This window comes from Bubalus kerabau, chromosome 6, assembly GCF_029407905.1.
Source record: "Bubalus kerabau isolate K-KA32 ecotype Philippines breed swamp buffalo chromosome 6, PCC_UOA_SB_1v2, whole genome shotgun sequence".
Classification (NCBI taxonomy): domain Eukaryota; kingdom Metazoa; phylum Chordata; class Mammalia; order Artiodactyla; family Bovidae; genus Bubalus; species Bubalus kerabau.
Window position 1 is genome coordinate 103,443,922 of NC_073629.1, and position 22,444 is coordinate 103,466,365.

General features: G+C 42.9%; 1 protein-coding gene across 1 annotated transcript in view; it reads right to left on the bottom strand.

The window, feature by feature from the left end:
• Positions 1 to 22,444, bottom strand: part of CFAP57 (cilia and flagella associated protein 57) — a 70,264-nt gene that overhangs the window by 33,873 nt on the left and 13,947 nt on the right. Inside the window, exons 7-12 of the mRNA XM_055586156.1 lie at positions 18,721 to 18,860; positions 17,752 to 17,917; positions 16,931 to 17,044; positions 6,840 to 7,052; positions 5,343 to 5,516; positions 1,553 to 1,714 (exon numbers count right to left, since the gene is read on the bottom strand). Coding sequence (XP_055442131.1) covers positions 1,553 to 1,714; positions 5,343 to 5,516; positions 6,840 to 7,052; positions 16,931 to 17,044; positions 17,752 to 17,917; positions 18,721 to 18,860 — 969 coding nt within the window. The remainder of the gene's footprint in view (positions 1 to 1,552; positions 1,715 to 5,342; positions 5,517 to 6,839; positions 7,053 to 16,930; positions 17,045 to 17,751; positions 17,918 to 18,720; positions 18,861 to 22,444) is intronic.

Consider the following 22,444-nt stretch of genomic DNA (forward strand, 5'->3'; position numbering starts at 1 on the left):
CGCTCCAAACACATGTGATTGGACTCTTGGCTGCCTCAACAGGAGGAAAGGTGCTCTGAAGTCATGATGATGGAAGTGGGCTGTGGACGAAGTCTGGATTGGTGCTCTGGGCCTTCTCCTAACTGTTAATAGCTCTATGTGTAGTAGCACTATGGACATGCCACTTGACCTCTCCAAAAGTACTTCCTGAAACATGGGGGAAAACAATAGTATCTTCTCCAGTTGTGAGATTCAAATGAGAAAATACTTATAAAGTAATTAGCACAGTGTTTGATTTGTGGCAAACCTAAAAAAAAGGTTTGCTGTTGTTTAGTCGTGAAGTCGTGTCCACCTCTTTTGCAATTCCATGGACTGTAGCCCACGAGGCTCCTCTGTCCATTGAATTTCTCCAAGGCAAAAATATCGGAGTGGGTGCCATTTCCTCCTCCAGGGGATCTTCCCGACCCAGGGACCAAACCTGTGTCTCCTGTATTGGTAATTAGCACAGTGTTTGGTTTGTGGCAAACCTAAATAAAAGGTTTGTTGTTGTTTAGTCACTCAGTTGTATCCAACTCTTTTGTGACCCCAAGGACTGTAGCCTACCAGGCTCCTCTGTTCGTGGGATTCTCCCAGCAAGAATACTGGAGTAGGTTGCCATTTCCTCCTCCAGGGGATCTTCCTGATCCAGGGATCGAACTTATGATTCCTGCATTGGTAGGCCACTTCTTTACCACTGAGCCACCAGGGAAGCCCCCCCCCCAAAAAAAATGGTTGGTTACTGGATATTATTACTTTTATTATTATTGAAAGCAGTGAATTTCAGGACTGTTTTATAAATATCTTTTTCTTTTTCTTTTTTTTTTTAAAAAGGTTCCAGATACCAGCTGTTATTTAGGTTTCACAGATACAACTGGAATACCCAGTGTGCCACATTAATTTTGTAAGTATTTATTGACTGTCTCCCGCATGCCTGGCATGTGCTGGAAACTGTTGGTCATTAATTATGTCACAATAATTATGCGAATTATGTCACAGTCCCTGCTTTCAAGGAGAAGGCAATGGCACCCCACTCCAGTACTCTTGCCTGGAAACTCCCATGGACGGAGGAGCCTGGTGGGCTGCAGTCCATGGGGTCGAGAAGAGTCGGACACGACTGAGTGACTTCACTTTCACTTTTCACTTTCATGCATTGGAGAAGGAAATGGCAACCCACTCCAATGTTCTTGCCTGGAGAATCCCAGGGACGGGGGAGCCTGGCGGGCTGCCGTCTGTGAGGTCGCACAGAGTTGGACACGACTGAAGCGACTTGGCAGCAGCAGCTCCTGCTTGCAAAGAGTAGGAGAGGAGAGCTAGGTCACAGGCTGAGAGCACAGCTCAGTGTAAGTCAGAGTGACTACATGGCAGAAGCGCAGGCGGGTGGGAAGGACACAGGATGCAGTGGTGGTGGTGGGGGGTGGTCTGCACTGGGCACAGGTGAAGCCAGGCTGGGGAGGGGCTCTATGCCGGTCCCAGGACACTGGACGCAGCCTGACAGGCAATTTCCCTGTTGCTCTTTGTCAGATCCAATTCTTACCTTCTCTTCCATGTCTGTCTTGGTAACGAGCACCTCTTCAGCAAAGCCCACCTCCCTCTCTCGCTTGATTCCCCGACCATCCTTATCAAAGACCTTCCAGGTGAACAGGCAGCCATCCTCGGCAACGCTCAGCAGGAACTGGTCATCAAAGGTGAGGGACATCTGAGGAGAACGAGCATGGTGAGGAGGCTTTCTCAGGCCGTGCAGACCAGGACTGAGTCAGTGGTTGTGCAAGATCCCCACCCCACGCAAGCCCGGGCACAGCCTCCCAGGGAGGAAGATTTGATCTTAGAAAAGAGTGAGACAGAAACCCTCACGGGCTTCTGGGAATGAATGAAAAGATAAGGCTACGTATATGTTCTCTGTGGATTTGGAATCTTTAGAGTCAATTATTAGGTACACAAAAGAATCAACAGTTTAAAAAAAACAAAACAATAATCCAATTAGGAAGTGGGCAAAAGATACAGAGACATCTCATTGGAGAAGTAATACAGATGGCAAATAAGCACATGAAAAGATATTCAACATTATTAGTCATTCAGTTCAGTTCAGTCGCTCAGTCCTGTCCAACTCTTTGTGACCCCATGAATTGCTGCATGCCAGGCCTCCTGGTCCATCACCAACTCCCGGAGTTCACTCAAATTCATGTCCATCGAGTCAGTGATGCCATCCAGCCATCTCATCCTCTGTCGTCCCCTTCTCCTCCTGCCCCCAATCCCTCCCAGCATCAGGGTCTTTTCCAATGAGTCAACTCTTCGCATGAGGTGGCCAAAGTATTGGAGTTTCAGCTTTAGCATCATTGCTTCCAAAGAACACCCAGGGCTGATCTCCTTCAGAATGGACTGGTTGGATCTCCTTGCAGTCCAAGGGACTCTCAAGAGTCTTCTCCAGCACCACAGTTCAAAAGCATCAATTCTTCGGCGCTCAGCTTTCTTCACAGTCCAACTCTCACATCCATACGTGACTACTGGAAAAACCATAGCCTTGACTAGATGGCCCTTTGTTGGCAAAGTAATGTCTCTGCTTTTTAATATGCTGTCTAGGTTGGTCATAACTTTCCTTCAAGGAAATGCAAAGGAAGACTATGATGAGATGTCACTATATACCTATTAGAACAGCTAAAATAAAAAAAATAGTGATAATATTAAACGCTGGCAATGATGCAGAGAAACTGGATCTTTTGTGTATTGCTGAAAGGACTAGAAAAGAGCCTGGCAGTTTCTTGAAAAACTAAATAAACATACTTGCAATATATGATTCAGCAACAGTATTCCTGGGCATTTACCCCAGAGAAATGAACTTATGTTAACATAAAAGCAAGTATGGAATTGTTCATAGCAGTTTCATTTGTAGCCGCCCAAAACCTATGGGGAAAAATCAAATATCTTACAAGGGGTAGACAGTAAAACAAATCACGGCACACCCTTACCATGGAATTCTAATCAAAGAAAACAGAATAAAGTATTGATATATGAAATAACTGACATGGAGATCAAAGGTATTACGCTGAGTGAAAAAAGCTCCTCTCAAATGGTCATATACTGTATGACTGTGTGTTAGTCACTTAGTCGTGTCTGACTCTTTGTGACCCCATGGACTGGAGCCTGCCACGCTCCTCTGTCCATGGAATTCTCCAGGCAAGAATACTGGAGTGGGTCGCCATTTCCTTCTCCAGGTACTGTATGATTATTTTCCATTTCTGTAACTTTGACATTTTGATAATTTCATATTCATACTGTTAGGATTATTTACATAAAATGATCAAGATGTCAAAGTTATAGAAAAGGAAGATAAATTAGCGGTTGCCGAGGACTAGGCGTGGTGGTGGGACTGTGATGGGGGCAGGAGGGAGCTCTTTGTGGTGCTGGACTGGTTCTGCGCCTTGCGTGCAGCGCTGGCTGCACACATCTGCGTACGAGAAACTGATGTAGGGCCCCCTCGTGTGCCACGCTCAGTGTTCTGGTTTGACGCTGTGCATCAGATGTAACTACTGGGGGAAGCTGAGTGAGGAGCAACCAGGACCTGGCTGCTGTCTTTTAGATTTCTTGTGAATCTATAGTTACTTCAAAATAAAAAATGAAAACTGAAGTATCAACTATGGAAACTCTCTTCTCACAATCACCAAAATGTGTCAAGAACTTTAAAAATGGCCATTCTCTTTCCCTCAGGATTCACTCTTTGTCTAGACATTTAGTCTTAGGAAATAATCAGAGATGCTCATAGCAATCTACAGACTAGGATATTCATGAGCTCATGGGATAATTTAACTGCCCAGTTGTAAGAGATGAGTTAAATAAGTTATGATCCATCATTATCATAGGATATTTGAATAGCTGCTAAAATCATGCTTTTGAGGAATATTTAATTGTACAAAAAATGCCTACAATAGCACAAATTTAAATAAAACAGCCAACAAAAGAGTACATATAGTATGATCTTAATTTATTTAAAGCATATGCACAAAAATGTAGAAGAAAATGCATCAGCATATTAATGATGATGCTGCTAGTCAAGGCTATGGTTTTTCCAGTGGCCGTGTATGGATGTGAGAGTTGGACTGTGAAGAAGGCTGAGCGCCAAAGAATTGATGCTTTTGAACTGTGGTGTTGGAGAAGACTTTTGAGAGTCCCTTGGACTGCAAGGAGATCCAACCAGTCCATTCTAAAGGAGATCAGCCCTGGGTGTTCTTTGGAAGCAATGATGCTAAAGCTGAAACTCCAGGACTTTGGCTACCTCATGCGAAGAGTTGACTCATTGGAAAAGACTGATGCTGGGAGGGATTGGGGGCAGGAGGAGAAGGGGATGACAGAGGATGAGATGGCTGGATGGCATCACTGACTCGATGGACATGAGTCTGAGTGAACTCTGGGAGTTGGTGATGGACCGGGAGGCCCAGTGTGCTGCGATTCATGGGGTCGCAAAGAGTTGGACACGACTGAATGACTGAACTGAACTGAACTGATTAGGATTTTTATTCCTAAAATAAACATGTCCTGCTTTTATAATCAGAAAAGTAAACACCCACAAAATTTAGTGGTTCTAAAGCAAAGCGGGGAGATATGTGATAGTAATTTACTTTGGACCCAAGACTCAGGTTCAGTACAGGAACGTTCTGGTTTATAATGAAAAAATCCTTTCCTAAAAAGGATGTGTCTGCAGGCAAGTCAATTTAAAGTTTGGGACTTAATGAAAAACCTCAGGGGCTGGTATTGTTCAACTGGAGTTAAGAGAGGGAGGAGGGAGAGAGAACACATTTCCCAGAGGCTGTTCTTCAGGATCCCATTGTAAACAGGGACACTGCTTTTTCACAAGGGGGGATGGAAGGACAGTTTACAAACCTGTGCTCAGGTTATTGCCCCTGGGGAGGGATGGGGGCTCATCTCCCAGGCTGTCTCCTTTTAGTCCAGAACAACTCTGTGGAGAAGGACAGCTGTGAGCCTTTAGCAGCTGGGACAGGAGGGTGCTGGCCTGTAGAGGACAGCTGAGCGGGGCCCTTCAGCATCTCTCAAATGGCCCATGTTATTATGCAAAATAATATGATGAACAACCTTGTACACACATCTTCAGGGGCACCCCTGACCACTTCCTAGGACAAATTCCTGGGAGTAGTTCAAACAAAGAGCATTAAGAGCCAGTGAGTGTTTACTGAACGCTTGGCTGGATTAATAAATAAGGGGAGAGAAAAGGTGCTGGGAGGGGGAAGGGATGAACCAGGTACGCCGCGGGAAGGACCAGGTGGATTGCTCAAGACCTAAATCTGGGACTGAACCCCAGGGAAAGTCCCCCTCACCTTGGTGACAGGACCTGCGTGGGCCTGGTACTCATTGAATTCTTTCTGTAGAGGGAGCGGATACTTCATCGCACGGATGGTCCCCACCGAGGTGCCCACAAACATCATGCGCCCGGAGTGGGAGATGACGACGGCCGTGTAGGTGACATCAAATGCTGACATCTCTCGAATTACCTGAAACACAGACAGCTCTGTTCAGGGCGAGGGGCTGAAGCACATCCCCAGTGTCCCCAGGTCACTCTCCTTGCTTTTAATAGCAACATTAGGGCAACTTCTGGATTTTAAAATGTGTGTTTTCCATCCCTTTTAGCATCTGGCTTAGTGTCTAGCACATAAAAGGGCACAAACTAAATATTTCTTGGTGGCTTGACTGGTGAGTAAACAGTTCTAGGAGTTAGGAGTAACACTAGGGAAACTTTCATAAGATACCCAGAAGCGTTCTACCGCTTTTACAGGTTGTGACTCATTTAACCCTCACAAAACCCCCTTAAGGTAGTTACTGCCATCCCTATTTTAAAGATGATGAAACACAGGCACAGAGACACAGGGAGGCTAGGTAAGTTACCTCAACTCACCCACTGCACTCAGGCTCCCGAGAGTATGCTCTCGACTGCTACTCTATTGTGTATCTCATACTAATAATGGGATGTGGATCATAAATCTATTCAGCAAATAGTTATTAATGTCTATTATAGGAACAAAACTACACTCTCAGGGAATTAATTCATTCCCTCACTCTTTAATTCACTCATCCACCCATCCATCCACCTATCTGTCCATCCATCCTACTGTCCATCAACCCACCCATCCACCTAGCCACCAATTATTTACTGGGTGTTTTCTGTGGTCCGTGCATTGTGCCACCTAGTAGGGATACCGAGAGATGTGAACCATGGCCCTCCCCTTAAGAAGCTTTGTTCTGGTGGAGCACCGTGGAAACCACCACACTGGGGGCTACCTGGGGGCATACTGGAGAGATACCCTCCTCTCGGTTGGGCTCGTGGAGGAGGACACTGCTCCTTTTCCAGGAAGTGTCCTTGCCAAGCTCTTCTTTCCTCCCTTAATTATTTGGGAGCCAAGGTGCATAATTTTAAAATTTCAGGGTTTGGGGATTTCCAAACAATTATGGAGGCAAGCTTCAGTGATGGCAATAACTACGGTTCTGTTTTTAGTCCACGGAAGTAGGTGCAAATCACGGGCTGGAGCGCCGTTTAGAGATGCTGCTGACCTCCTTCCCTCCAGGGTGAGAGAGAAGTTACAGTCAGCAAGCAAAGGAGGAATGGAAAAGGGCCCCACAACTTAAACGAGTCAGGTGGGCACTGGGCAGGAAATTCCAGAAGTAACAACTACTGAGCTGATCCTCTAGGGATGAGGAGGCAGGTGTTCTCCCAAGAAGAAGGGCCCTGTTCTCAGAGAAGCCCTTTCTGCTGTAAACACAGGAAGCTGTCTTCTGCAGACCGAGGCAGCAGCCCAGAGGAGGGACAGGGGCAGACTCACTGAGGAATCTGCAATCTCCTTGAGAGTCTGGTCTGACCCAACAGCAAAGATGATTTTGCCGTCAGGGGAGATGGTGGCGCAGTTGTAGCTGCAGGACTTGAGCACGCACTCGGTCTCTCTCTTCCCTGTGGACAGACTCCATTCGTACACAGCACCGTCTGTGCCGCAGGAAATCAGCTTGCTGTCGTCGGTATTCCACGCAACTGAACGAATCTACAGGGGATGAAGACGTGCCCAGTTGGGAGTGCGCATGTACACTCACACTCACACACACACACACACACACACCTCTCAAGGAAAGGAGGAGAACCCCTTACATGATTCACTATGCTGAGGCAGAGTGTCCTTTCCTGGTACATACCCTTCAGTAAACACAAATCATAGCTTCGTAGGAAAGTCAGCATTCTATTTCCTCAGACATTTGCAAAATACTGAAGATTAAATATTCTCATTTCTGTCTCATTTTATGAATGAAAAGACTGAATCATAATAATTCCTATAATGCTGCAATCAATCATTGCTATGTTTTACAAAAGTTTTTTATTTTGAAATAATTATACACATATATATATTATATATATATATATATATATATATAATAAAAGGGAGTTGCAAAAATTGCATAGAGGGAGTGTTTCCAAATGGCAGAGTAAGAACTTCAGCTGGCCTATCCCTTACATAATAGGTAACTTAAAAATCATAAAAACAGTTATTTAGGGACTTCCCTGGTAGTCCTAAGAATCCACGCTTTCACTGTAGGGGGTGCAGGTTTGATCCTTGGTTGGGGAACTAAGATCCTGCACGCCTCGTGGTGTGGCCATAAAGTTTATAAAAACAGTTATTTAAAGTCTCTGGCAATTGTCTTAAGGGCATATAGAAAATGCAGAAACATTCACTCAAGAAAATCTACTCAATCTCAGGAGGAACAGAGACTGAGGGAGATAAGCGCTGATCTGCTGCTTTACCCTCCTCATCCTCAAACACTTTATTCCAGGATACTCTGGGCAGCTGTAGCCAAAAGGTGGGGCTCCCTCTCTCCCCCAGAGCTTAGTCAGTGGCTGTGGTTTCATCCTGGGAAACCTGCTGGCATTTCTTATCCCTACCCAGAAGCTCTACTCTAGGCAAGTGTGGCCAAGAGGACCTCATCTCCTTTCCCCCAGCCGGTCCCCACCTGCTGGTAGAAGCTCTACTCCAAGTGCAGAAGCATGAGAATACTGGTACCCCAGTTGCCCCTGCCCCAGTTAACTCAATGGGTGGGGGTTCTACACCATGAGGGGAGAGCTGAACAGACAAGGGATCCCACCCCCTTTCCACCTGCAAGCACCATGCACAGAGTAGGGAGGTCACTCTTGGGAAAGAAAGTCACTACCCCTCACCCTCCGCTCTGGTGCACTGGAGCAGAACTTCCCAGGGGGACGTTGGTCATGAGACAACGAGCTCCACAGCTCTGCTGGAGGAGACTGACTTATTTGGAACAGAGCATGGAGGATTTCCTCCTACGGGTATCATCTAAATCGGTGGAGATCTAGGTGGAGGGCAGTTAAGAGAAGGCTGGAAACTCCCTGATCAGCAAAACTCCCCTGATATAACTCTATAACTCTGTTACAGAACAGTAACAGAATTATAACAGGAAGAACAAGGGAAGGAGACAGTCGAGAGAGCCCTTCCGGGATGAGAGGCAACTGTGGGGATCAGGAAGGCTGATGTGTGTGCTGTGCTGCACACACTCAGGAGAAATCAGAGCAGGATGTGGGGACACTTGAAAGGATCTCCTGTGTTGCACAGAAACCCACTGACACAGGATGGAAGCCTCACAGGCGCAAAGGGTTTAAACACAACATCTGACCAACACCAACTGAATAATAAGCTTCTGACCCAGGGGCATTTCCCAGAAGTCAGGCTTAGAAATAACATCATGCTTATGCCTGGCAGCCTGGAAGGTGGGGTGCATGGCTGAGTCTGCACCTTCTCAGGTATAGTGAGAGAGGGAACCTCAAAACTACTAGTTTCTGGCTAAACATGGAGCAAAAGCATAAACTCCATGAACTGTGACAGGAAAATCACAGTTTTCTGTTTTCTAAACAAAAATCCAACAGTGAAAATATAACTGGGGAAGGGGGCTTAAGCATAATCTATGACTAATTAAATGGCTTAGGTCAACCCAGGGACAAGCCCTAGGTAACCAGGCTAAAAGATCAAGAAAGAAAAACATCCGAGCAGCGACATCTGAGACTGCCCACTGCAGGAGAAAAAAAAAGACTTCTCAGAATTAGTTTACCAAGTCACTGAACAAAACTGCCAAATAAAAACAACATTCTAACTTTTTCCCTTTTCCATATTTGTAACTCCCTTCTCCAGTAGAGCGACTGGCTCCCATAATCTCCAATACATTAATATCTCCGACACATTTTCTCAGTCTCCTCCTAAGTAGCCAACCTCCTGACCAACTGGACACCTTTTTGGGTGTTTCCACGACTCCAGTCCTGCCAGCCACATCCTTAGCCATGTCTTAGCCTGAGTTCTACCTTTTAAATGACATTTTTTGATTGTCTGTCATTATTATGTAAAAATGGACTTAAATATAATCAATTCATTTCCAACAATATTCCCAGATTCATGAATTTTAATAGTTTATCTGCAAATTCTCTAAATTTTCTACAAACTCAGTTATGCTGTCCGTGTAATAGCTTTATTTCTTCCTTTCCAACCCTCATGCCTCTTATTTTGCTATGGTGTGAATGTTTCTGTCTCTCATCAGCCCCACCTCAATTCATATGTTGAAATCCTGACATCCCAAGGTGATGGTATTAGGAAGTGGTGTCTTTGGGAAGTGATTAGGTCCTGAGTTCTCCCCTCATGAATGGGATGAGTGCTCTTAGGAAAGGCCCCTGAGTGCTAGCTCACCCCTTCCACCATGTGAGGCTACAGGAAGTCTGAAACCAGGAAGAGGGCCCTCTTCTGATCGTGCTGGCACTTTGATCTTGGACTCCCCACCCTCCGAACCCTGAGGAAAAATTTCTGCTCTTCATAAGCCATCCAGTCTGGGCTATTTTGTTATGGCAGCCCCATGGACCAATGTTGGGCTTCTCTGGTGTCTCAGATGGGAAAGAATCTGCCTGTAACATGGGAAACCTGGGTTTGATCCCTGGGTTGGGAAGATCCTCTGGAGGAGGGCATGGCAACCCACTTCAGTATTCTTGCCTGGAGAATTCCCATGGGCAGATGAGCCTGGCAGGCTACAGTCAATGAGGTCGCAAAGAGCTGGACGTGACCGAGGAGCCGACTAAGCATGGACTAATGTATATTTCCGTTTCGTACCTTATTGCACTGGATAGAACTCAGTACAAGGCTAACAGAAGGCATCATGGTTTGTTCTCTCTCTTTCACAATTTCATTTTTTTTTTTTGCATTGATCGAAAATCTTTTATTATTATTTATTTTTTAATTTTTTTTTAGATTTTATTTTTAAACTTTACATAATTGTATTAGTTTTGCCAAATATCAAAATGAATCTGCCACAGGTATACATGTGTTCCCCATCCTGAACCCTCCTCCCTCCTCCCTCCCCATACCATCCCTCTGGGTCGTCCCAGTGCACCAGCCCCAAGCATCCAGTATGGTGCATCGAACCTGGACTGGCAACTCGTTTCATACATGATATTTTACATGTTTCAATGCCATTCTCCCAAATCTTCCCACCCTCTCCCTCTCCCACAGAGTCCATAAGACTGTTCTATACATCAGTGTCTCTTTTGCTGTCTCGTACACAGGGTTATTGTTACCATCTATCTAGATTCCATATATATGCATTAGTATACTGTATTGGTGTTTTTCTTTCTGGCTTACTTCACTCTGTATAATAGGCTCCAGTTTCATCCACCTCATTAGAACTGATTCAAATGTATTCTTTTTAATGGCTGAGTAATACTCCATTGTGTATATGTACCACTGCTTTCTTATCCATTCATCTGCTGATGGACATCTAGGTTGCTTCCATGTCCTGGCTATTATAAACAGTGCTGCGATGAACAGTGGGGTACACGTGTCTCTTTCCCTTCTGGTTTCCTCAGCGTGTATGCCCAGCAGTGGGATTGCTGGATCATAAGGCAGTTCTATTTCCAGTTTTTTAAGGAATCTCCACACTGTTCTCCATAGTGGCTGTACTAGTTTGCATTCCCACCAACAGTGTAAGAGGGTTCCCTTTTCTCCACACCCTCTCCAGCATTTATTACTTGTAGACTTTTGGATCGCAGCCATTCTGACTGGCGTGAAGTGGTACCTCATAGTGGTTTTGATTTGCATTTCTCTGATAATGAGTGATGTTGAGCATCTTTTCATATGTTTGTTAGCCATCTGTATGTCTTCTTTGGAGAAATGTCTATTTAGTTCTTTGGCCCATTTTTTGATTGGGTCATTTATTTTTCTGGAGTTGAGCTGTAGGAGTTGCTTGTATATTCTCGAGATTAGTTGTTTGTCAGTTGCTTCATTTGCTATTATCTTCTCCCATTCTGAAGGCTGTCTTTTCACCTTGCTAATACTTTCCTTTAATGTGCAGAAGCTTTTAAGGTTAATTAGGTCCCATTTGTTTATTTCTGCTTTTATTCCCAATATTCTGGGAGGTGGGTCATAGAGGATCCTGCTGTGATGTATGTCAGAGAGTGTTTTGCCTATGTTCTCCTCTAGGAGTTTTATAGTTTCTGGTCTTACGTTGAGATCTTTAATCCATTTTGAGTTTATTTTTGTGTATGGTGTTAGAAAGTGTTCTAGTCTCATTCTTTTACAAGTGGTTGACCAGTTTTCCCAGCACCACTTGTTAAAGAGATTGTCTTTAATCCATTGTATATTCTTGCCTCCTTTGTCAAAGATAAGGTGTCCATATGTGCGTGGATTTATCTCTGGGCTTTCTATTTTGTTCCATTGATCTATATTTTTGTCTTTGTGCCAGTACCATACTGTCTTGATAACTGTGGCTTTGTAGTAGAGCCTGAAGTCAGGCAGGTTGATTCTTCCAGTTCCATTCTTCTTTCTCAAGATCGCTTTGGCTATTCGAGGTTTTTTGTATTTCCATACAAATTGTGAAATTATTTGTTCTAGCTCTGTGAAGAATACTGTTGGTAGCTTGATAGGGATTGCATTGAATCTATAAATTGCTTTGGGTAGTATACTCATTTTCACTATATTGATTCTTCCAATCCATGAACATGGTATATTTCTCCATCTGTTAGTGTCCTCTTTGATTTCTTTCACCAGTGTTTTATAGTTTTCTATATATAGGTCTTTAGTTTCTTTAGGTAGATATATTCCTAAGTATTTTATTCTTTCCGTTGCAATGGTGAATGGAATTGTTTCCTTAATTTCTCTTTCTGTTTTCTCATTATTAGTGTATAGGAATGCAAGGGATTTCTGGGTGTTGATTTTATATCCTGCAACTTTACTATAGTCATTGATTAGTTCTAGTAATTTTCTGGTGGAGTCTTTAGGGTTTTCTATGTAAAGGATCATGTCATCTGCAAATAATGAGAGTTTTACTTCTTCTTTTCCAATCTGGATTCCTTTTATTTCTTTTTCTGCTCTGATTGCTGGGGCCAAAACTTCCAAAACTATGTTGAATAGTAATGGTGAAAGTGGGCACCCTTGTCTTGTTCCTGACTTTAGGGTAAATGCTTTCCATTTTTCACCATTGAGGATAATGTTTGCTGTGGGTTTGTCATATATAGCTTTTATTATGTTGAGGTATGTTCCTTCTATTCCTGCTTTCTGGAGAGTTTTTTATCATAAATGGATGTTGAATTTTGTCAAAGGCTTTCTCTGCCTCTATTGAGATAATCATATGGTTTTTATCTTTCAATTTGTTAATGTGGTGTATTACATTGATTGATTTGCAGATATTGAAGAATCCTTGCATCCCTGGGATAAAGCCCACTTGGTCATGGTGTATGATCTTTTTAATGTGTTGTTGGATTCTGATTGCTAGAATTTTGTTAAGGATTTTTGCATCTATGTTCATCAGTGATATTGGCCTGTAGTTTTCTTTTTTTGTGGCATCTTTGTCAGGTTTTGGTATTAGGGTGATGGTGGCCTCATTCATAGAATGAGTTTGGAAGTTTACCATCCTCTGCAATTTTCTGGAAGAGTTTGAGCAGGATAGGTGTTAGCTCTTCTCTAAATTTTTGGTAGAATTCAGCTGTGAAGCTGTCGGGACCTGAGCTTTTGTTTGCTGGAAGATTTTTGATTATAGTTTCAATTTCCGTGCTTGTGATGGGTCTGTTAAAATTTTCTATTTCTTCCTGGTCCAGTTTTGGAAAGTTGTACTTTTCTAAGAATTTGTCCATTTCTTCCTCGTTGTCCATTTTATTGGCATATAATTGTTGATAGTAGTCTCTTATGATCCTTTGTATTTCTGTGTTGTCTGTTGTGATCTCTCCATTTTCATTTCTAATTTTATTGATTTGATTTTTCTCCCTTTGTTTCTTGATGAGTCTGGCTAATGGTTTGTCAATTTTATTTATCCTTTCAAAAAACCAGCTTTTGGTTTTGTTGATTTTTGCTTTGATCTCTTTTGTTTCTTTTGCATTTATTTCTGCTCTAAGTTTTAAGATTTCTTTCCTTCTACTAACCCTGGGGTTCTTCATTTCTTCCTTTTCTAGTTGCTTTAGGTGTAGAGTTAGGTTATTTATTTGACTTTTTTCTTGTTTCTTGAGGTGTGCCTATATTGCTATGAACTTTCCCCTTAGGACTGCTTTTACCGTGTCCCACAGGTTTTGGGTTGTTGTGTTTTCATTTTCATTCGTTTCTATGCAAATTTTGATTTCTTTTTTGATTTCTTCTGTGATTTGTTGGTTATTCAGCAGCGTGTTGTTCAGCCTCCATATGTTGGAATTTTTAATAGTTTTTCTCCTGTAATTGAGATCTAATCTTATTGCATTGTCTTTCACAATTTCATAATCAAGTGTGCTGATTGTTGTAGGCTTTTAAATGTCTTATATAAGATTTTTTATAATAAAGTACATTCCTCATTATTTTAAGTGCTTTTTAAATCTGTTATGTTACTGACACACTGTCAATATTATTGATTTATTATATTTGGATTTATAGAGGTAAGCATATGCTTTTTAATCCTTACTGTATTAATGTGGTATACACTAATGATTTAAGAATCTAAAACAACGTTGTATTCCTAGAATGAATCAACATGGTCATGTTGTATTATCCTTTTAACATATTGCTGGGTTGGTTTGATGATAATTTATTTAGGACATCTTTATGTTCACACAAAAGACTGGCTTACCATTTTCCTTTCTTGTGATGTCTTTGATAGGTTTTGGTATCACAACTATGCTGGCCTCCTAGAACAATGTTGGAAGTATCTACTTAAAAAAAAAAAATTCTCTAGAAGAGTTCCGCCCCACCCCTCCACAAGATTAGTGTCATGCTTTCCTTAAAATTCAATATACTTCTCCAGTGATAGTTTTCCTTGTCAGGTTTTAAATTACAGATTCAATTTTTCTAGGAATTTGTCAGTTCATCTATTTATGCAAATTTATTTACATAAAGTTGTTCATAATACTCTCTTATCATCTTTTAAAATGTCTATTGGACCTGTAGTGATAACCCCTTTTTGTTACTCATGTTGGTTACTTGTATCTTCTCTCTCTTTTTTCCCTTAAACAATTTTGCTAAAGGCTTGTCCATTTTGGGCTTTCAAAAAACACAGTTTGGCTTTGATGATCTTCTACTGTGTAAATGTTCTCTGTTCTATCCTGCTCTTATCCTTATGATGTCCTTCAATTTGTTTTCTTTGAATTAATTTGCTGTTCTACTTCTTACCTTTTTCAATGGATGGTTGTATCACTGATTTTCATCTTTGTCATTTTTCCAATACATGTTTAATGTTAAAAATTTCCCTATATGCATGGTTTTAGCTGCATGCTCCATCTATATTTTTTTTGTGTTTAAGTATTTTCTTTTAATAGCACACCTATAAACCTAACATATATCCCTGATTAGAGACAAGTGTTATACATTCTGGTAAAGTGATGGAACAAATGGCTGCTCCCCGGGTTGGTGAGGTGGGGCTTCCTATGGGGATGTGTACGGGTCTAGAGAGAGCATCACATTCACCTGGTGTGCTTTCCTCTACGTCTCTGCAATCACACTGTTGGAGTGGAGGATACTCAGTAGCTCTCAATACACTTATGCTTAATAGCACTTACACTTATGACCTGTTAGTTGCTGAAGTCAATGGTCGCTCACTTCTTTATCTGTCTGGAAACTAGTTCCCTGGCTGCTATGATACAATTCCTGGATCCCAGGTTCTCTCTGTACCTTCATTTGCAGTCTCTCTCTTCTTTACCAGTCCCTTACGTGTTGCTCACCTGTCTCCTGACCAAGATCTCAGATTCTGCACGAGCGCTTAGTGATCTAATCTATGCCTCTGACTCCCACTAACTACCACCTAATTCCCTGAATTGGAATTTTTAGCCCAGACTTCTTTCTGACGTCTACTCTCACATACCACACTCCTGGACACAGCAAATATAACACGTCCAACACGTTATGGAGCTTACTAGCTTTCTTCTCTCTGTCCCTACTATGAAAGCCATGGTTTAGTTCCTAGCTCCTCTCTCACCCTCACTTTCTAGCTGACCTCTTTCACTCCAGCTTCCCTTCCCTCTAAACCATTTTCAGTACTGTCTGGAAAATTATCTTTCTGATCCCATTACTTGTTTTCTTAAATCCTTTCAGTTATTTCTCATCACCTACAGACTAATGTTCAATTCCTTGGCACAGCACATACACACTCCATGATGCAACAAACTTCTCCAGCTCCTCTTTGTATCACTTCTCAGATGTGCTCAGTTCCAGCCTATAAACCACAAACCACCGTCCTGTTTCATACTTCCATCCCCTCACCTGTAATACGTCCTGCTGCCTAGAATGCCTTTCTTTTCCCACTGCTTTTTCTATCTAAATTCATCTGCTGACTTTTTACCCTTTCAGTCTTTGGCATCTTCCCTTTCTTCATGCTCCATATCCACTTTACCTTCAGGTACTACTGGTTTAATTTTCTAAATATCTTTTGAATGCATACATTTCTTCCTATTGGTACCAGCTCCATCCTGCTCCAAAATACTATCATCACGTAGACTACAATCTCCTTACCACTTCTACCATCATCCCTTTCAATACAGTCTTTACTCTGAAGCCAAAGTAATCTTGTAAAATGCAAATATGGTCATACCATTTCTTGGCCTATGAGTCTTCAGTGATTTCAAGGAAAAAGGAGGCTAAAGTACGTGCTGTGTTTAGTCTCTCAGTGGTGTCTGACTCTTTGCGATCCCACTGATTGTAACCCCCTAGGCTCCTCGGTCCATGGGGATTCTCCAGGCAAGAATATTGGAATAGGTTGTCATGCCCTCCTCCAGGGGAATCTTCCCAACCCAGGGATCCTGCAATGCAGGTGGATTCTTTACTGACTTAGCCACTGGGGAAGCCCAAGAATACTGGAGGTGGGTAGCCTATCTCTTCTCCAGGGGATCTTCCCAACCCAGGAATGGAACCAGGGTCTCCTGCATTGCAGGTGGATTCTTTACCAGCTGAGCTACCAGGGCCTATAAGGTTCCATGAAGAAGATTTCAAGAACTCAGGCCCTGCTAACCTTACCAATCTTAGCTCATGCCAAGTTTCATTCTTGATACCTATGTTTCAGTACCACAGATAGTTCCTCCTCTACCCCTAGCCATCTCCATCTCAGGGTCTTTGGATCCCTGTTGGCAATTATTTGACCTATTAGGTCTGTCTGGTTAATTCTGACTCACTCCTTAGGACCATGCCTTTGTGAACATCCCAATCTCCATCATGTCAACTCCTCATCACTTCCTCTTCTAACAACCCATATTTTTCTTTCATCGAGTTTTCTGCAGTTAGGACTTAAATCTGTATGTTCATTCGTTTTATTGTCTTTTCCCTCAACTAGACAGGGACCTCCGAGAAGAAAAGAATCACTTCTATTTTGTTCTCTTTTATCCCATTGGCCAGCATGATGTTTGACTCTGTGCCCTTGTTTCCCTGGACACTGCTCACTCACTTACCTTCCCTGTGTGTCCCTTCAGGTTTGAGATATTCTCTAGGCTTGTGGTGGAAAAAATGTGAATCACGTTCCCATTGACTGCAGCAAACAGGTGACCTCCATTGCTAAAGGAACACTGCAAGGAAATACAGGGAGAGCCCAAGAGTGAAAGAAAGAGTGGTTTACCTGGAGCTTCTTTTCCCAAAGAGTTCATGCTGATACCACGTGCAGGACTGGGAATTGGGGGAAGGTGTAAATAGGACTCAGAATTGGCCTATTGGATGTCACTATTCCTATAGCTCATACTGGCCAAGCTGCTGACACTACCATGTGCATGAATCATGAAGCTGTTTGGATCAGAGAGAGGAATACTCATTTTGCCTGTAGAAGAAGTTTCAGAGTGGGAAAGTGATTCTTTAAAGCTCTGTATTGTTTCTGTCAGTCACCTTCGGGATGGGGATGGGGGAAATCAGATAGGCTGCTATTGTCTTTCACTGTTGCTCATTTTCCCTGATTTCCCTCCCAATTGCCAACCCTGTCCTCCCAACTGTGACTCTGAATATGTTGTAACTTTCTTTTCAATGCTTAAAAAAAAATTACACCACAGTCACAGAGAGGACAGATTGCAGGTGGGATCTCACATGGTTTGGTTCAAAGATATAGTCTGGTGGGCAAAAAAGAAAATGGACAGGACCAATACACTCAGTAACTTTGGTGGAAAAATTGGATTTTTTTAAGCCACTAAAATTCTCTAAGACATTCTTTGGTCTACCTCTTCAGCTGTGTTAGTTCGTGATATTTCAGCTCTGACTTTCCAAGATACTTACCTCCAGAAGCTCTTACCTCTTTGCACCCTCTGACAGAGTATTCCTTGAAAGAACGTATATCATCAATAAGTAGGTTCATAATGCGTAGTTTGTCAGCAAACCCTACTACAATGTAGTGTCCAGATGGGTGAAGGCTGATTGTATAAGCTTCTTCTTGGTATTCCTTAAATAGTTCCAAAGAACTGTGAAAAAGATACATTACTGAATAAAAGTCTAGCCCACTAAGTCGCTTGAGCATTCCATTGTATCTGGTATGTATTTTTATAACAGCATTTGAGATACTTTATTACTTGTAATTACTGGTGCCTCTTTTTCTAGATTTTGATTATTTGAGGATAGTGTTCAGCAATGAGTATGGCATGTGAAGGGACTGATCAAGGGGTGTTTAGGGATGTGGAAGATACAGCTCCATTCATATCTCCAACTCAGAAGTATTGCACAGTTTTTTTCCCTAGCAGCCCTAGCAGCTATATGTAAAAGCAAAGAAGTTATATTCTGGGGCTAATCTAGGCTGGAGATTCTCAGGGAAGCTGTGCCCTGAGGATAAAATCGCTGGAAGTTGAGGGTTGTTGAGGCAGTGATAAGGATTGAAAGGAGGAAACAATGATCTGGAGAGCTCCAAGAAACAAAGAACCGATCCAGTGGAGGGGGGCGGGGGCGGGTGGTGGGGGCGGGGCGAGGGGACAGGAAAGGTCAAAGGACACAGGAGGGTATGGAAGGAGGTGAGATATTGGTTTCTTTATGTCCCCAGGGCCAAGAATAGTGTATGGCACATAGTAAACAATAAAGTACAAAGTGATTTTCTAGCTCATGCAAGAGTGAAAAGAGAAAAAGGAAGTCTGATGGACTTGATTTTTTTTATAAATTGTTTCCAGCTGAAAGCTTCTAAGTAATTAAAATTGAAAACTCTCTACAATAATTTGCATGGAAAAATTTAACAACAGAAATCTTGCATACCCCAGTAGCAAAGCCTTTCATTTCTTACTTTGATTCGTAATTCCAGATGCGGACGGACCGATCCACAGAGCAGGTGGCAATGAGGGGTTTGCGGATGCAAGTATCTAGACCAGTGATGGATGCCGAGTGTAACGGGTACATCAGATACTCAAAGTGGGCAGGCTCCCCCTGGAGAAATCACACAGAATCAGACTGAGCAGAGGAAGCAAAAGACTGGCCAGGCACGCCAGCTCTCATTACTGCTTATGGATGTTAATTAGCCCAGATGCACAGAAATCAGGCTGTGGGCAAGTTGTTTTAACATAATGCATATTTTCCCATGCTATTATTATTTTAAAACAGTTTAATGGCAATAAAAAATTTTATTCTATAAATATACCAGGATTTAATTTATCCATTCTTCTACTGTGGGAACATTTAGGTGGTCTCCAATTTTTTGCTATCAAGGGGTAACATGGACTAAATATTCTTGCAAGTAAGTCTGTGTACCTCTCTGATTACTTCTTTAGATATGGTAGAGTAAGTGCCTGACAGTAAGTTTTTGAGTCTCAAGGCATCTATTTCAAAGGACCTCCAGCTTGAATAAACATATTGCAGTTGTATGATGCAGTTACCAGCAAAACAACCAGCTAAAGAATTATTGCTCCCACCCTTGAAGATCCCTTTCGTAGAAAGCCCTGGATACTTAAATAACTGACTTCTTGAATGATCCCACTCTTCCTGTATCCTAATTCCCACACTCATGGCTAAATGAGCATTAAATAAATAGTGAACTCTCGAAACCCTGACACCCCATCCTCAAACCCTGATAAAGGCAAAGCCCCCAGTCTGCCTCTCTCTTTACCCATGGCCTCACTGCATATGGCCCTTGGGCACGCTATGTGCCCTCCAGGACCTGTGAGTAAGAAATCTTGTTCCTCAAAGTTCCCTGATGGATTTTGCTCAAGTGCATCCTTCAATTGTAATAAGAACCAAAAGGGCCTGTCTGGCCCCAGCACTGGCCCTGGTGGGGGAAAGTGTGTGTGGGGCTTGCTGGGAGAGACGCAGCCGTGGGTGAGTGCCTCCAGCATTCCTAGCTGATGGCTTCACTACCAATAGTTTGGGCCCCACACAACAGATACATTTCTAGAAATAGAATACAGGGCGAAATGATCTGAATGGTGTTAAGGATCTTAATGAGTACTCCCAAATTTCTCTGCAGAGAGACTGTATGACTCCGTCAGCTGCAGCTAGGAGAACTGGGTGAATGATTTAAGTTAAAATGTATCCTATTGCACTGGTCTGCATGTTATGTGTAGATTTCAGGTGTTTGTCATCAGAAGCATTATACCTGGGACTTCTGCATGAGAAGTGATGATTGGGAAACTCAATGAGGTGTATATACTTTGCTCACAAGCCAAGACAAAGGCTGAACTGGCAACTCCCTCAAATTCAGACCCTTCCCCACTTAGAAACTACCTGCATATTCTACCCGCCTCTGCTATATCAGAAAGAGGTGCTGGGCTGTCAGAAAGAGGGGGTGAAAAGTGAAAGTGAAAGTCACTCAGTTGTGTCCAACTCTGCGATCCCCATGTAGCCTGACAGGCTCCTCTGTCCATGGGATTTCCCAAGCAAGAATACTGGAGTGGGTAGCCATTTCCTTCTCCAGGGGAATCTTCTCGACCCAGGGATCGAATCTAGGTCTCCCACATAGCAGGCAGATTCTTTACCGTCTTGAGCCAACAGGGGGTAGGCACAGATTATTCCCATTCTCCGCTTGCTTCCCATACTTTCTCTAATATCTTCAACGACCCTGTCTCTACTAGTACATTCCTGGTAGCTTTCTTCCCCCTCGAAGGCTGAGCAAGAGCTAACAAGAACTAATGTGGGGGAGAGGAGGGTACAAGTGTCCCAGGCAGAGGCAGGAGCGCTGATGCGTTTTGGCAGAAGGAACATGCAGACTCCCAGTGATCAAAGGGCCCATTCTATCAGATAGAGTGATGGGATGGGGCTGCAGAGAGCAGCCCGGGCCAGACATCACCCAGCCCCGTGCTCTAGCTCAGTTCTCAGAGCACCAGAGGGCCACCGAGGGGTTGAGGCTGTGACAGTGGTGGAGGTGGTGGAACCCGTGAATTTTGTGACAACCACATCTGGGTTTTGAAAAGATCACTCTGGCAGCCGAACCAAGTATAATTCGGGGGCCTAAGGGCAGAGTGTACATGTGGAGACAGGCAGGGGACTTACACATCCCGGAAGTGAGAGTGAAAACACCCCACTCTACGGAAGATCCTGCTCTCTGGTCTGGTTCTCTCCTTTCCAGGCAACCTTCCCTCTGAGAGGCATGCCTAACAGCAGGGAGAGAAGCTCTATGCAGTGAGCTCACCCCTCTCCATGGAGAAAGAGGACAGACTGAAGATCCAGCCATCAAATAAGTCCTTTCTGAGTCCTTGTGAATGAGGTCCCCCCACGTGAAATGATAAAAATGTCTTAGTCTGGGGTATATGACAGAATGATTTACATATTAGCCTACAAGCTTTTAAATACACTCAAATCTCCCTTGTGTTGAAACAAAAGCAACTCTCTCTTTTCCACCTTATCTCTGCACCTCATTCTGTGAGGTCAGTATTACCCCAATACCAAAGGCATCACAAGAAAACTACAGACCAACCGCTGTTATGAATGTAAATTTAAAATCAGATAAGAATAAGTGCTGACAAAAATACGGAGAGATTAGAACACTCGTACACAGCTGATGGGAATATAAAACAGTTCAGCACTTTGGGAAAGCTATCTGGCCGTTCCTTAAGTGGTTAAATGTGGAGTTCCTACTTGACTCAGGAATTCCACTCCTAGATACATACCCAAGAAGAATAAAAACATATTTCCACACAAAAACTTGTACATAGATGTTTATAGCAGCAGTATTTATAATATTCAAAAGGTGGAAGCAACCCAAATGTTCATTAACTGATAATTAGACCAACAAAAATGGTATATCCATGCAATGGACTATTATTTGGTTATGAAAAGGAATGGTGTACTGATACAAGCTCGAACATGAATGAAACTGGAAAACATTGTGCTAAGTGAGGGAAGCCAGTCACAAGAGTCTACATATTGCTATGAAACATTCAGAAAAGGCAAATCTATAGAGACACAGACATTAGTGACTGGCTAGAGCTGGGGGGTGGAGAAGGCAATGGCACCCCACTCCAGTACTCTTGCCTGGAAAATCCCATGGACGGAGGAGCCTGGTAGGCTGCAGTCCATGGGGTCGCTAAAAGTCGGACACAACTGAGCGACTTCACTTTCACTTTTCACTTTCATGCATTGGAGAAGGAAATGGCAACCCACTCCAGTGTTCTTGCCTGGAGAATCCCAGGGATGTGGGAGCCTGGTGGGCTGCCGTCTATGGGGTTGCACAGAGTCGGACACGACTGAAGCGACTTAGCAGCAGCAGCAGCAGCAGAGCTGGGGGGAGGCAGATGGGATGATGGGAGCATAATAGCAGTTTTTTTTTTTTTTTTTTTGAGTGAAGAAATGCTCTAAAATTGATGGTGGTAATGGCTGCATAACTCTATGAATATACTAAAAACCACTGAATTGTACACCTTAAGTAGGTGAATTGTATAGTGTATGAATAACTCAATAGTGTTATTATTTTAAAAACCATCATTGCTGAGAAAGATATATTAAAACCTCCTGTGATTGTAGGTGGTTTATTTTCCTTGTTGTTCTGCCGAAGTTTGCAGGCTATATTTTGAGTCCATGCT